This window comes from Magallana gigas, chromosome 10 (assembly GCF_963853765.1).
Source record: "Magallana gigas chromosome 10, xbMagGiga1.1, whole genome shotgun sequence".
NCBI lineage: Eukaryota > Metazoa > Mollusca > Bivalvia > Ostreida > Ostreidae > Magallana > Magallana gigas.
The window spans coordinates 13,717,322-13,733,912 of NC_088862.1; the positions used below are offsets into that span (position 1 = coordinate 13,717,322).

The 16,591-nt window shown below is 36.2% G+C and overlaps 1 protein-coding gene across 2 annotated transcripts; it reads left to right on the top strand.

The window, feature by feature from the left end:
- The first annotated feature begins 5 nt into the window (after nucleotides 1-5).
- LOC105347499 (cyclin-dependent kinase 12) lies at nucleotides 6-9,826 on the top strand. Of its 2 annotated transcripts, none has more exons than XM_011456616.4 (10): nucleotides 6-1,116; nucleotides 1,430-2,113; nucleotides 2,382-2,552; nucleotides 4,751-4,887; nucleotides 5,098-5,268; nucleotides 5,944-6,133; nucleotides 6,513-6,674; nucleotides 7,020-7,214; nucleotides 7,488-7,619; nucleotides 7,773-9,826. In XM_011456616.4, exons 1-10 carry the CDS (start codon nucleotides 464-466, stop codon nucleotides 9,040-9,042), a joined length of 3,765 nt encoding a protein of 1,254 aa, XP_011454918.3. In that variant the 5' UTR covers nucleotides 6-463; the 3' UTR covers nucleotides 9,043-9,826. The 2 variants fall into 2 exon arrangements, with proteins under 2 accessions (XP_011454918.3, XP_011454919.3); XM_011456617.4 differs by having other exon boundaries at nucleotides 2,403-2,552.
- Nucleotides 9,827-16,591: the final 6,765 nt, after the last annotated feature.

Genomic DNA, 16,591 nt, shown 5'->3' on the forward strand with positions numbered 1-16,591 from the left:
ATGCAATTCGGCATATAACTAAAATTATGTGTTAGGGTACCTAAATTACTTAGGAGAAAATCAGAAAATATCGTTGTAAAATTAAGACATCAAGATCTCAAAATACAGTTTAAAAGTAAAACTGATTGTAATAAACCGATTCGTGGAAAGACTATTCTAATTTTCTTGTACCATAACGTTATTTTGCTAACATTGGTAAAGTACAATATCTGACAACGACAATATTACGTCGCCATATTTGAAGAAAAATTTCATCGTTCTGTTCGTCTTGACATCAACAACACAGTGTTGTGCGGATGGGAAAGTTTCTACTAAAGTGATCTTTACTTGAAATTTTGGAATACAGCTCAATATTCGTTCAAATAAGGAAGTGAGATTTCTTCGATTTCTATTCAGGAGGAGGTAACTCTAAATTTCGTCATGGATATCCGCAACTGAGACTACATTGTCTGAAGAAGATAAAATGCCTCGCAAGCCTCCGGCAGGCGATTCGGCATATTTTGGAGAATATGATGCAAGATCATATCGTCACATGGTGGCAAACGACTACCACGAACAATCAAGGGATTCTCGTGACTCGAGAGACGTACGCGAGAAAGACAGTTACAGTGACTCAAGTCGCAGTAGGAAAAAGAAAGTAAAGCAGAAGAAATCCAAAAGGAAAGAGCGATCTAAAGAAAGAGACTCTGTGAATGATCAGACCCGTGGAAAGCCGATTGTGGATTACGATGACATTAGTTCAGACTCTGAAATAAACACGACACCACCGCCAGCCACGCAATCTTCGCGGTCAAGGGACGTCCATCATGAAATTTCACCTGCCACTGAACTCCGCAGGTACAAATACGACAGAAGCCAAAGTAACTCTCCAATAGTGATTAGAGACAGTCCTCCGCCGCAATCTTATTCTTCCTCGTCAAGGAAAACGAAGAAGAGGCCTTATTCCCCAGAGCAACATCCTCGGGAGCCTGCCAGGCATTTTGCGGAACCTCCAAGAGCGTACGCGAATCCCCCGAAAGCTTACAGAGACAGAGATGCAAGCCCTGTGGGTAGTCCAAGGAAACGCTACAGATCGCGGTCACCAAGTCCATACAATAGAAAATCAAAATATAGCAGGTACTTGAAGTACATGTGGCGTGTTAGTGAAATTGCATCACCTTGATTTTTTGTATGTTTTATATATTGCTCTTGTTATTTACTGTATCGTAGATAAGATGAAATAGTTAACAACTAGTTTGAAAAGTATTCCTCTGTCTTTGCATGTAGATTTTAAGATAAAGTTGTAGATCAGTTGAGGAATTTGCTCTCAAAGCTTGAAGATTTTATAAATTTCAGCAAATTCAGTGTAAAATTTGGTTTGTAAACGTAAGAATCAAAACTGCTCTTAATATTGTTTTGCTGAATAATAAGTTGACTTTTTATATTTCAGTTCAAGTAGATACCCAGAAAAAAATGACAAATACAGGCGATCTTCTCGAAGCCGTTCCCCTAGTCCTCGCAGAACAAGGCGATCACGATCTCCGGGAAGATATTCCACATCAAATCGACAGAGGCGGTCTTCTTCTCGAAGTCCATCTCGAGGCTCAAGTAATAAACTCTCGCATTCCAAGTATGCAACAAACACTCTTGCCGCAGAGCTTTCAAAACATCGACGAGCACGGGAGGCAAAGGAAGCCGCCCTGCTTGCTGCCAAAGGACGTGATTCTAAAGACTCAAGATCCAGCAATAAAAATCATTCCTCAGACAAAGACAAATCAGACAGGAACTCATCCGCTATTAATTCCAGTAAAGGGGATTATGGGTCGAGGTCGCCTCCCTATTCCTCCAGCAGAAGAAGCAGGGGACCAGATGATTTAATGAAGTCCGACATCAAACGGGAGGAGAGGGACCTCGAACCAAGAAGAATGGAGCCTCGCAGAGAGGAGATTCGTGAGATGCCGCCAAAGATGCCCTACCATAGAGAAGATCTGCCCCCGGTGCGTAAAATGGAGGACCGGAGACCAGATTACCGCGAGCACCGAGCAGAACCAGAATTACCTCCTGTTCCACGTCCCAGTTTACCCCTGCCTCGAGTTTCTCCAGTAGAAAGCATGGGTACTCCTAGTCCATATAGGTATGGTTGACGTTGCATCTCAGAATTAAAAAATTATAATAAGTCTTTCTGATGAAGGAGTATAAAGTTGAGTTAAATGTTATACAGCAAAAGAGTTTTAATATGTGTGATATTGGTCCTCGAATTTCTATTAAAGATAAGAGATCGCTCTTAATTGATATCATGATTTTCAAGAGATAAGGGTTTTTGTAATTAAGGAAGGTTAAGTTTGTGTAGTTTGTTTAATAATAGAGAAGATGTGCTACAGGTCAGTTTGTTTCATTCAAAGTTATGGTCGTTTCGTTACCAGAAAGCAGGAGCTTCAGCACCGCAAGCGTATCACCGACCTCCCTATGCCGCCAATGATGGACGAACCGGAGCCAGAGTTTGACCCCGAGCCAGAACCCACACCCAAAAGGGACATGTCCCAACAATTGGCCCCAAAAGTTAAAAAGCCAAAGTAAGCATCTTCATAATATTAATCTAAAAGCTTCACGAATATTTAGGAGAAAATATAACTGCAAACAAGCGGGCTTCAATTTTAAAATGTTAGGGTCAGAATTTTTCTTAGATAAATATCTTGAGTCTTGTAAATATTCCTCATGTTAATAAGACTTTTACCAGATTTAAATTAAGTTGTGCGTGCTTTCCTTTTGTCATGTGAATAGATAGTCAATCATAACTCCAGGTATCTTTATTTATTTGTTTATGGCCCATCCCACCACCTCAATAGATCAGGGGTGTGTATTATTTTTTTTCAGTCTTGCTGTTTTTAACTCTGACCTTTTTCTTTTATTTTTGATTTAATAAGATATAGACTTGTTATTTGAAATGTCAAGGTCAAATTTTAGTATTTCAGTTCAAGGTCAGTCATTAAAGCTGAACACCGCTCGTAAATAGGCACCGTCACACAGATACCTGGTATATAAACCCTTCGATTTCGTTACACCCGATTGCACACCTGAACCTTGTGGCCGACATGTAGTATTCCTTTCGTGGTCTTTAGATTTTATACATTTTTTCTTATCTTATGTTCATTTTCTGTTCGTAAATAATGCATTGACTAATTTATTTGATGTTAGTATTCTCCTGGCTTCAAAAAGGTGCGTAAAATTTGATAATTTCATCGCGACCGAGTAACACGGCGAGGCAAAATGTACGTCCACACAGGTGAGACCTCTACAGCGAAGTACTTTGAACTGTTTAGAGGTCTGTCCCTTATATAAGGGTTGTAGAGACAGCAGTGATTAAAGAGAAATATGGCGGACAGTGCCTATTTACGAGCGGTGTTCAGCTTTAAGTTGAAGGCGTGATAGGTTATTATTCAGTTTGGCGACAGTCTGGGTAATATTGTTTTTTGTCATGTTCTGTACCTCAGCTGTTTAGTGAGGTGTGTATCTCTTTCATGATTTATACATTTATATACAAACAGCGAGATCAAGTTGGCCCTCTTTCACGCTAGAGTGTTCTCTATGAATGCCCTGGGTCTGGCATTGGGCTACACTGTATTAATTACCGTCAAGTACGAAAAACGGACAGCGATTTTACTTCCTCTGTAGATCTCTATAGGATGTTTTATATGAATTTGGTCAAACCAAGCTAACCAAATAGAAAAGGTACATTGTATCTCTTTCAAAGATGACAAATTATTCTGGGTTTTTATTTTGGAGCAAAATGAGAATGATTAACATAATTAAACACCAAGTAATTCTAATAAATCGTTACATAGAATACAAATGCTGATCTGCCTGGCAAGAACCATATGTTTGCAGAGAGATAGTCATGTCTCGGTTTCAGATCTCTAATTCTCTATATTAATTTATGAAAACTACAATGTTGATAAAACTTGGAGAAAACCAGCTTGTAGAAACCTTATCAGACATGACGTAACACAGTATTGAATGATTTTATAGCAAGCACCAGGGTGCCCCTCTTTATATTGCTGTTTTGTTTTTTAATGTGCATACCAGCATTATCTTGTCTTGTAAGACAGTGAAATCACAGAATAGTTGCCACAGAGAAAACATAACACTGACTTTTTCCTTGTGGATAGATGGTTATTTTTAATGTTTATATTATCTGTTTATTGTATGTTTTCTTGCTCTCCATGGGTTCAGAAATACATTGTGAATTTCTTCTTTTTTTGGGGGGGGGGGGGGGGGGATGTCTGGTGCACTCTGGGAAGAAAGTAACTGTTTTCTATCTAAATATTTATCATTTTGCTCAGCAGGAACAATTAGCCATAGAAAAGTTAAAGTTTATAAGAGAAAAGTTTAATATTATAATTGGTCTTAAGTCTGTTAAGATTATGGCTTGGAAAGACTGAATGTTGTACCATATATCTCATAAGAAACAGTTGGTCAATAATGAGTTGTCCACTTTTAGCAGTATAGAACTACCAATGTTGAAATGTGTTGCTTCTTTTTGAGGTGGTGAATCTCTAATGGTTTATACACTCAAGCAAGACAGCTAAAGAAATGCCAGATTTTATGTTGAGCAACATTCTTGTTTCTTCAGACACGCAATTTGGCTACACAAAGAGTGTATTAGAAGTGTCATTGTACTAAAATAAAGTAGGAAGTACATAGTTTTCACAGGTACAATGTAACACTTATAGAAAGTAGAAAATGTATCACAGGATTTTTTCCCCTCTTGTAGAATCTGTCAACAAAGACGTCTTGATGAGAGGGTCAAAGGAGACTGGGGGGAGAGATGTGTTGACCTGTTCAAGATCATCGAGATCATTGGCGAGGGGACTTATGGTCAGGTGTACAAGGCAAAAGACACCTTCACAGGTGAGTAGGTCAAAGGTCAACTGACCACATGGTCTATTGTATACAAATATTTAAGATCCAGAAAGAAATAGAATATGAAAGTTTTTAATTTTGTTAAAAAAAGCTTAAGTTTCAAAAAATCGCTTACATCTCAATGAGAAATTAGTTTGAAATTTATTATTATATGGTCTTGAATTTGAGCAGTATGTTTTATAAAACAATTGTTTTCAGATGAGCTGGTGGCTTTGAAGAAGGTGCGACTGGAAAATGAGAAGGAGGGTTTTCCCATCACGGCTGTACGGGAAATCAAGATCCTGCGGCAGCTGAACCACCCCAATATAGTCAACCTGAAGGAGATTGTCACAGACAAGCAGGATGCACTCGACTTCAAGAAAGACAAAGGTAGGGGCACAGGAATGTAGGCCTCATGGTTACTGTAAATTCCTTGTATTACGCGAGTACTCAATTCTGTGATTCCGCTGTTTTGTATCAAAATCATGAGAATATAAATTCGCAAATGCAGACCTTTTCTCCCTTTTCTTAAAGTTCTCAATTCTCAAATAATAATGACAATAAATTTAGAAATAGAAATAGTGAAGGGTGCTTCTCGCAATTTTACGGGAATATTCATTTCTCACGGTTTATTAGGAATCTACGGTATGACTCTCAATGTTGAAATCTCCGAGATTAGTGCTTATACACATGTATATTAATCATATATGCTTGTTAAAATGTGAATTTTGTCACATATTTAGAACTCTAGACCCAGGAGACAGATATTTGGTGAAATGTTGTGCATTTCAGTAACAGATTGAAAATTTCTCTTTGAGAACTATTGCCACTTAGGCAAACACTTTTTTCGAGTGCATGGAGGGATGTTCATTTGAATGTATGCAGAACAAATCTGGGGAGAATTTATGCACAAAAGTGATTTAACAATTTGAAAGAAATGTGAAATAAAACATGCGCAATATAATTAAACAAGACACCCCTCTCCTTCTCCTTTTCATCACATCAACTAGTTATGACAATCAATATGACCAATGTAGTTAGTCATTTTCGTTCTGAACTTTGTAGGTGCCTTCTATTTGGTGTTTGAATACATGGATCATGACCTGATGGGGATTCTGGAGTCTGGGATGTGCCATTTAAAGGAGGAACACATTGCCTCATTTACCAAACAGCTACTGGATGGCTTGAACTATTGCCATAGGAAGAACTTCTTGCATAGAGACATCAAGTGTTCCAATATCTTGCTGAATAACAGGTAAGTCGAGAATTCTTTTTAAAAAGGAGTTGTTGATTTTGTTTACAGTACTTTGAATTGGACAATGCCACCTTGGATTAAAATGATAAAACCATCTCGAAGATGGTATGGAGAGGAGGAGAATTTCTTCACATCACCATGTCTGTCTCTCTGAATTTCAGATTTTTCAAATTTTTTCTCGTGCATGTAACTCTAGTAATTTTGATTTAAATACAGGTAAAAGTAAAGGATGAAAAAAAAATGGATATGTAATCAACATAATGGAAATGGGTTCAAACTTTTGCCCAGTTTTTGCAAGGTTTTTTACCACTAGGAAGGAGATTCTGGTTCCCGCCTTGAGATGGCGACCATCACGGTAACATAATGTGATTTGTTTCAGGGGTCAGATAAAACTGGGAGACTGGGGACTGGCACGTCTGTATGACGCCGAGGACAAGGACAGACTGTACACAAACAAGGTGATCACGCTCTGGTACCGACCCCCAGAGCTACTTCTGGGCGAGGAGAGATACGGACCAGCCATCGACATCTGGAGTATCGGGTAAACATTAATATGCTTTGTATCCTTTAACAACAGATTAAAAGTAAACAATTAAAATGAATTGTGTTTTGGAGTTTTGAATTAGTTTTGCCATTTTTGATTAGGGAGTGAACTTGTCATTCATCTTTTACTTCAATTGTTATTAAATGTTGTGTGTTGAGATGAAATGATTTAAAAAAAATATATAATCAGTGAAATCATTTCTATATAATCATATAGGAGTATGTGTTTGTTGTTAGTAACAATAAAGAATCTTGATAGTCTTTCTTGGACATTCACACCTTATGGTCCAAAAAAAAAATGTTCCCTGATGATTAAAAACAATTTTTTCTGAATCAATTTCAGCTGCATCTTGGGAGAACTGTTCACCCGGAAGCCGATATTCCAGGCAGGCCAGGAGTTCGCCCAACTGGAGCTGATCAGTAAGACCTGTGGCTCCCCCTGTCCCGCCGTGTGGCCTGACGTGATCAAGCTGCCATTGTTCCACACATTCAAGCCAAAGAAACAGTACAGAAGGAGGCTAAGGGAGGAGTTTTCTTTGTAAGTCTAGTTACACTCAATCAGGATTATTTTATTGCTGATGATTTCAGATACCAATCTTCTTAGTTTTCTTGCTAAATTGTAAATTTTAGGATCACTATTTTACAAGCTGGTATGCAAATATCACTGACAGTGCAATTTACACTCTTTTTTCTGTAAATTTAAAAAAAAAATATCCATAAAGGTGTCGAGCAAAAATTATTTGCGGAGAAATTAGGTAATTTATAAATATAAGATTAATTTTTCCTATATGCTTGTGATGATTTGTTAAAGCTTGCCAAAGACTGCTCTGGATTTAATGGATCAGATGTTGGACTTGGACCCCTCTCGTAGAATCACAGCTGAGGCTGCACTTATCTGCCCTTGGCTTCGGGAGGTGGAACCCAGTAGAATACCGCCACCAGAGTAAGTTGAACCTATCCATCTAGAATTCCTAGATAGATTTTTGCTTTTGTATGATGTAACAAATTAAAATTTTTGCTTTCTTGATTATTGTTAAGAAATATTTTTTTTTCATGAAAATGTACTTTAAATCATTTTTTATTTTGCCCCTTTTAGTCTGCCTAGAGACCAGGACTGCCATGAAATGTGGTGCAAGAATCGGAAGAAGCATATGAAAGAGGCTCAGAAGAGAGGAGAGGATCCATCAGTTTCACAGGGAAACAGCTCCAAGGGAAGTGTGGCCTCAGCTAGTGCACAGTCCATCGCTGGAAAAACAGAGGTCAAAGACATGCGACGGTCTTTATCGAGTGATAGGACACTTCCGCCCAAAGGCAAGCCTCAGTCGGGGGCAAATAGCAACAGCAAAGCACCAGTGGGGGGAATATTCAACAGGAAAGAGAAAGCCGGTGGTTCCTCCGGAATTCCAGGACTGGACGTGGCTGCCCAAGAACCGCCAGTAGAGGCACCGCCTGCCACGGATCAAGATGGGAAAGAGGCAGGGCATCAGCTAACTCAGATGATTGCACTTTTACAGAAGGGCATGTCTGTGCCTGATGTAGCCAAGAGTGTGAATGTGACACTGGACGAGCAAACTCAGCAGCTGATGAGTAACCTGAATGCTCAACTCATGCTTGCAGCTCGGTTCTCCAAAGATCAGGGTGTAGCTGACCAGGCAGTGCCCGGGAGGGCAGACACTTCAGGGAACCAAAGCTCTGCGTACTCTGCCGAAGGCTTTCGGCCCGATTATGGTAATCATAGTTCTAGCAATATGTTTGGGGGGAACAAAGGGGGAGGGTTAACAGAGGGTAACTCTACTGTTTACAGCCAAGATAATAGCAACAGCTCTGGAGGCGGTGAAAATGCTGGTGTGAAGGCTGCATTGGCACAGCTTTTGGCTCAACAAGGAATGCGTGTGAGTTTGGGAGGGACAGAAATATCGGCCTCGGAAACCCGCATGACCCACACAGATTCCTACAGTAAATCTGAGTCGAGTTACTATTCCACAGACCGAGTCGACTACACTAGATCCAGCAGCTACTCAGGGAGTGCAGTATTTGACGAAAACGCAAGGGGGAGTTTCTCTTCTGGAGGAGAAAGCTATGGTGGACAGTTCAACCCCCCTCCAAGTGGGGGAGCTGGCTATTATGGACAGTATTCAGGGGAGGGGAGGCCTCCCCCTAAATCCTATGCGGAAGCAGCTCAGGGGGGCCCCAAGCCTCCCAAGAGTATACTGAAGAACAAAGCAGCCTCCTCTGGTGGTTCTTCAGCTCCATCCTCAAAGTCTGGCATTCCTTCACTGATGGATCAACCTGTTGGGGGGTTTCCCCCACCCCACTCCTCCAGCCGAAGTGGGAATCACCGAGGGGGGAGGGGTAGCTGGAATTAGTTTACCGTAAATCTTTAACTAATTATCCATTGTACATGTATTTTTTTTTTGTTCCTGTTGCAAAAACAAGCTTGTTCTTTCCTCCTTTGTATAGTAGTCTGGTATTTAATTGATGCATGATACTACTGCCTGCATTAGGAGTAAATGCATTTAAAGAAGTTATCTGGATTTAGTTGATAAGCCCTATTTCAAACATTGGTGCTAAAAAAACAGCTGTTTATTTCAGTTCAAAAAAAAAAATGCCCATTTTAAAGTTCTTAGATGATGTTTGTTTTCAATTATCTGTGATTTCCAATGGGTGCAATTAGATAAAATTATATATAGAGATGATAGTGTTTGTAAGTGCTTTGTTTACTGAAAGATGAATGGTTGGGAGGGGAAATTTTGGGCTCAGAAATTGAGCTTCAAGTTCATTTTCATAGATTGCATTAAAAGTATGTACAAGTAAAATATGCATTTTGTTTGGTGTGAAAGTGTTGGAAATATCCTCAGAGACAAAACTTTGTTGAGAGAGAGAGAGAGAGAATGAGTGATTGTGTTGAAGGTTCAGTGTCATTATTCTGTGTGCATCCGTTTTCCTTAATTAATATGGTTCTGGAGAAAACTTCATTTTGAAAAAAAGTTTCCATGCTTAATCCTAGTTCAAAGAGAACAAGTGGAAATGATCCATTGTGAATAATTGCAATGTTACGGCCATCAAAAGCAGGTGTATTTCAAAAACTTGCAGGGAAATTCAGTCTCTATTGTATTACTGTGTGCTGAAATAAAATCTCATAATGTTGAATGCTTCAATCTTGTTTATCAGGGATGCTTTGGAGGACAAGCAGATCTTCGCTGTTTTTGTACTTTGTAAATTAAACGTCATTTCCATTAAAAAATAATATACATATTCAGATACTTCTGTATTTTGTTTAACTTTAGGTAGAAAATGGGTATATTTTAGAAACCAAAAAATTAACTTTTGAGTAAAAATAATATTGGGAGAAAGAATAATTTACAAAGAACAAAACCAGATGCCGATGATAAAATTTGATGACTGGGGCAAGTTACATGTTGGCTTGTGGTAATCTGATAAATTCTTGTATTTTTTGTACAATTGTAGTGCAATCTTGTGTAAGTTGATTTATAATTTATTAAAAAGCTGTAAATTTTTTAATTTGTTTTGCTCTGAAAATATGGCTGGCTATTGTACATGTATTAGAATGGGGATATTGTCATATCTTTTTTAATTAATCGAAACTTTATTGTGTTATGTACATGAGTAATTGTAAAACAAAAGAAAAAAATCATTTGTTCTTATTTTGTACATAATGAGACTGTTCAAACTGAATGAATATTTTATGCATTGTTCAATGAAGCATTCTCTATTGAAATGCTTTATTTTAAAGGTATATATATTCACATTCACATATAAGTTGTACCTGTAAGAGTATATGCAATTGATTTAATGTATCCATTTTACTTCTCAAGTACAGTGTATAAGGTAAACTTTAAAAAGAAATATTAACATTGTATATTTTCATATAACAATGCCAAAAGAAAAAAAAAACAAGGGAGGTAATTTATTTCACTGATAATATTTTTTCTTCAAATTTCAATGTGTTCAATGAATCAGTTTTTGGACTTTGAATCTTTGGGGGATTATGTAACATATTGAGTAAAATTCTAATTTTTTATTTTCTTAAATACCAAGTCTTGAAATATTTAAGTTTAGTTAGATATGATTATTATTGTAGTCTGTCCCAGGTTCAAGAAAACCTTATTTTTGGCTCTCTGAAATATTTTTAATTGATTAAGAAACAAAAATCCTTAGAACCAGTTTTAATTGTGTACTCTTATTGAATTCATGAATGTGAAAAAATGAAATTTTACCAATACCCAAATTTTAATATTCTTAAAATGAAATGGTATTCAAAATGTTCACTTTCATTTAGTAACTTGAAAAAATTACATAAGCCTAATTATTGAGACAAATTCATGAGGGGAAATATGAGGTTCTTTGTTATCATAAGAAAAAGGAATTTAAGTGTTTTACTTTCATTAATAAGTTTCTTTTTTTGGAGGGGAAGGGGTGAATAGGAATTTAAAATATAATGCTTTTGAAAATATCTTTATATATTTTAAGAATGCAGTACATGTCATCTCAAAGTACATTAGAGTTCCTATTTGTAAAGCCATTGTTTCTATCTTTCAAGTAAGTTTATATTGATGAATTTTTAAGATTGGTAGTAAATTATTTGTGTTGAAAATTTTCATTGCTTGAAAGAAGTTGATACAATGGCTAACAGTAGATGAATTGTACATTTGTAATGATATTTCGTTGCACATTCGGAAGAAAAGATGTTTGAACTTAGACAGACCTTAAAGACATTGAAGACTAAAAGGAAACAGAAAATGCAGAAATGAGGACTCTGAAATCGAAGACAAATGCCCAAAAAGAATGAAAGTAAAAGGTCCTGATTTTTTCGTAGGATATTCAAATGTGTTAAATTCGGTGTTTGTGTGGGAATTGTGACAGTGCATTCTGGGAGTTAATCATTTGATGATTGAAGACATTGTATATGTTGAATAGGACAGAAAATATTGATAAATGGACAAACTGGCTTGAACTGCGTAGGTACGGAAGCTCCGAGTACAAAGGGGGCCTGCACACATTGATGCTGACGTTTTTAAGGTGGGTTTTGGCCACTAATCTAGGTCTCTAGACCTGGTAGTGGATTTATTGTCTAAGCATGGGGAGATTGTCGCGGTCTACAAAATCTCCCTTTATTTATTTTTTTTTCTTAATATGATCATTTTTATTTGTGACATTAGGATTCATTGATATTTTTTTCCTTGATCCTGTTTGTACAAATCGATACGTACTAAGATCGAAGATTCCGTCTAAAAAAAAAATGAATTTGATTCCGGATGTAAAACAAAATTTGCTTGCCAAAAACCTGTTTTTGACAGAATTTTTAAAGAAAGTTGTTTGCTTTTAAGAAGGTTTGCTAATAATTGATCAGATTAAACAGGTTTTTGTGCAAGAATATTAAAAAGAGAGATTTTTAATGATAATATAAAAAAAATATGCAAAGTATTCATAAATACATTACTTGCCAAGGAAGTTGATTTGTCATGAACAAAAGGGGGATAACTCTTAAACATGAAATGTTCTTATTAATCATTCTTGGGGGTAAAAAGAAACAGTAAGATGAATTTTAAAAATATCAACTTCATGCAAAAAAAAAAAAATTAACAGGATGTTATTGCTATGAGTTAATTCAATAAAAAAAAGAACTTCTTATACTGAAGAAAGAAGAAGATGGCCGAGGAGCAGCCTACATGAAATGTAAGTAGTTGGGACATTTATAAGTCCCTTTTTTTATACGCCAAGCTGCAGCAGTCTAAAAAATATTGGTTATTGTCCTAGTTGTTTTAGGTAGATTTGTGAAATGAAGGTTGTATTTTGCTGAGGTAGAGGAGATTATATTTGTTAAATTTTTATGTATGGTTAAGCTGCTATTCAGAAAAGGATGAACTTGAGAAGTACCAATATGACTGGATATGTTTTGTTCCTACAAAACATGGCTATAGTAAAATGGACTTTAAAAATTTGAGCGCTAAGATATCTTTGCAGAGTCGATATCTCTTTGTTTGAGTTGGTTGTTATAATTAATTGAGGTAGATTAGACATTTCGGTGGAGAATGTTATGTGAAATTGTTCATGAAGTTTATATTTCAGTGAAGTTGTGGAGATTTTCTTTGTCCAAATTTTCATGGAGGGCACCTGATTTGAAATAATTGAAAATGGAAGTCTTATTGGGACTGGGCATTTCAGATTCCTGACAAGTTAGTTGATCCTTTATTTTGATTGGATGATTGACGGTAACTCTCCGACTCAAGGTTCAAACCCAAGCATTGGCCATTTGTATCTCGGTCGCAGCAAACCTTTTGAAATATGAATTTGAATTCCTTGTTTTGTGTTGAGAATCTTATTTCATTAATTTAAATAAAGGAGGGGCGGTACTGTTTTGAGGTGGATTATTGATGCAATTGGTGGCAGCTGATACAGATTCGGGGATCACATAGATGCTTAAACGATCATCATGCCCAGGTTGGAAATTTGATGGGCATTTTTTTAGCTTAATAATTGAGATGGGAGTTGAAGAATTTCCCAGATTATTGAGTGTACTGGTTCAAGTGTAATTTAGGTAATACCATCTAATGTTGATTTTGCGCTTAAACATTGCTTTTGAAATACCGTACAATATGTATGAAGGACACGGATAAAATTTTAACAAATTTCAACGAAGTAATTTTATATACATCCATACTCTGAACAAGTTATTGAGTAGACAGGTTTCATGTAGACTAGCTTGTTGTTTAATCCTTCATTTGAAAAGATAATACCTGCAATTTTCTGATTTATAATCCAAAATATGGCCTATATTTCCAACAGAATTTAGTATTTTAATGTAATGAAAGTTGATCAAATTTTTAAGGTCATTGTGAATTCATGATTAAACTTAGAATATCTTTGATTTTAGTGGTCTTTTGTGGGATACTGGTGTTGCACACGACCGAATTGCTCTGAAACATTCAAATTGTAGGTTCAAGTTGTTTTTATGGCAGAAATCAGGTCTTAACTTGGAATGTATTCAATATAAGAGTGTTCGATAGATTGCCATCGAGTATGTCATGTGGTTTGCAGGTGAAAGGGTTAGGAAAAGTTGAGAGTCTAAGGAAGATGTATGATCTTAGTTAAACATGGTTAATATTGGAACTTTTCACAAAAGATAAAGTAAATGAACTTCTGTCTGCAGTCCAAAGCAGGAGTAACTGTATATGATAGCAGATTTGTATGACAACATACTAGCTGCTGCTTGTGGTTATTGGTGGTAGATTTCGGAGTGCTTTTTATAAAAACGGTAATAGCCAATCAAAAGCAGCTAAACCTGTGTCATTATTAAAGACGGGTGAGAACTGCATAGTCGCCAACTGGATATTTGACATTTCATAAAACAGAATAATGATTATCACTGTTGAATTTTCCAAAGAGAATTATTAAAATCTATAAATATCATCTGAAGTTATTTCCTCAGTCTTTGTTTTTTCAAGAACGAACGGAACTGTAGAGGAATTTTGCAAGTTCATATGAATGTTGAAAAACTATTGAGTTTGCAATAGTTGTGTAGAAAATATTTGACTTTGACCTAGTTGGCTCTACAGTTTAGTTAAAGGATGTTTGGTTTTAAAACAATGAAAGTTTTGGATTGCAGGAATGGGGATGAAGGTACAAGTCAAAGGATAAGATGTATCTGTCTTTGGTAGGTTGTTCAATATGAAATCTAGTCTTTGGATTATGAACTCTTCAAAGGAAGGAAGGATATAACTAAATGGCCTAGCGTATGAAGGTTATAAAACTCGGGCATTTTTTCTATGATCAGGATTTTTTACGGGAAACCACCCTCCCACTTGCAAAAAAATAAAATGAATTTGTTGTCTGACAACAGTTGGTCAAAAATTTGTGTAAATATGAATATATCTCCAACATTTGAATTGATTGGATAATTTTCTTGTGTAAAAATCTTTTGGTTGCTTAGAGAGATCGATTTGTCAGGCAATATTTTGCAGAGGTTGGTATTAATACATGTTTGTTAATACATGACGAGGTAATATATGACAATGTTATACATTTTATCGGATGACAATGCTGACTACACCTAGATGTAATCGCATCATGTAGTTCTTATTTCAACTCTCTCAAACGTGTTGAAGGAGCAAAATCCATATTATAAAATCTTGCCTGCAATGTTAGAAAGTTCAGCTTCAATGTGTGCATCATAGGGAGGTCAAGGAGGAATGATTTACAAGTGTTATGAAATTTTGATATTTGCTTGAGGGGATAGGAATTGGAAATGGAGTGGGTTTTAACTAGGAGTAGAACAAGTACATTTGGATAATGTTTAGATTGCATCAAAAGTCATGGAGGACTCTGCATCTTCAACCAAAGGACATCTTTATTTCAACAATATGCGTGTTAAAACAGTTAGTCTCATATGCTATGTGTAAAAGAGTAAAAAGGGCAAAGAAGTTAACACACTGTGATGGGCATATATGTTCCTTGTTCAGCATCAGTTTTTGAGTTCACATTTCCATCCAATTTTATAAAAAAAAAATACCCATTGTTGGTAGCACCATGGTCCAAAAATTTTTATGTTGTAAAACCTAATTTTATTGAGCCCAGCAAAATTTATGACCATATTTCATGTATTTAGTAATAGTATCATGAATGAAATTTAATGAAGATTGGTCTATGTTGAAATTTTCTTAGAATGAAAAGAACAGGAAATGAACCAGTTCTTTTATCTATTTGAAGACGGATAAATGGAAAGGAAATGAGGGCGATTCTGTCACAGATTTTGCAGGGCATCACTTTGGTACCATAATTTGTATTGCATTGTATTTGACTGATTTAACCAAAAGGAAAAGGGAAATTTTGTCACAGACTTCACAGACTCTGTATTGCATGGACATATGGAATTATGATCATAGGGAAGGGGGGGGGGGGGAGAGAGTTTGTCCCATATTTTACTGCGTCATTCTGTTTAAATATTTTATATTACGTGGCTTATGGAACTAAAAATGAATGGGGGAATGTCTGTAACAGATTTAACTGCATCACTCGGGTGACCAGTCCTGCTGGTGATGGTTCGAATCCATCTGGTGCAAAACATGTCTGATATCAGATTAAAAAAAAAAAAATTAAATTTATCTTAAATTAACAATTAAGGGAAGGTTTCAGTGAGCTTATTTGATAAATGATTCAAGGCTTTCAATAATTTGCAAATGAAGAGATGAAATTATCCATTTGGAGAGGCTGATAAAAGGATACATGGCCTCTGGCCACCCCTTATCAAGACCCCATCATGGGTTCTGTATTCTCTGTGTGAATTGGGGCAAAATAGGACAATATTAATTTATTACCAAACAGCAGTTGATGCAAAACATTTCCACCTTAATTATCTTTGATACTTTCATCAATTGAATAAAAAAGATTAGTGTTGTTAATATCAAAGATTTAATAATTATAAAGGAAAACAAATCAGAAATGCTACTATCTTGCCAATCATATAAGTTAATAAATATTAAATGACGAGGAAATCTTTTTTGTTGTTGATTGTTCGAAATCTCTTTTTTCATCAATCATTTAGTGATAGAATGCCTTTAGATTTACGTGTCCTTCCAAGTGTTGATCAAGTGAAAGGAATCTGAAAGGTGATGGATGAATCTACATTCAAGGTAAGTCAAACTAGTATATATTGAATATCGCTAGTCAAAGTCAAATTGTTTTAGAAGCTATGAGATGCAAAGGGTTGGTGCTTATGTTTAATTTCTGTGGCTCTAAGCAGATGAGAGCCTACAGGTGTATGTATAAATTGAAGACAAAAACTAAATTTTAGCAAATCTGAACTAAAGCTTTAAACCTTATACTGCTCTTTCTATTAATTTGAAGTCAAAAGACTATTTTAGTTAACCTGTAGACTCGCTCAAGTGTCTATGCTGT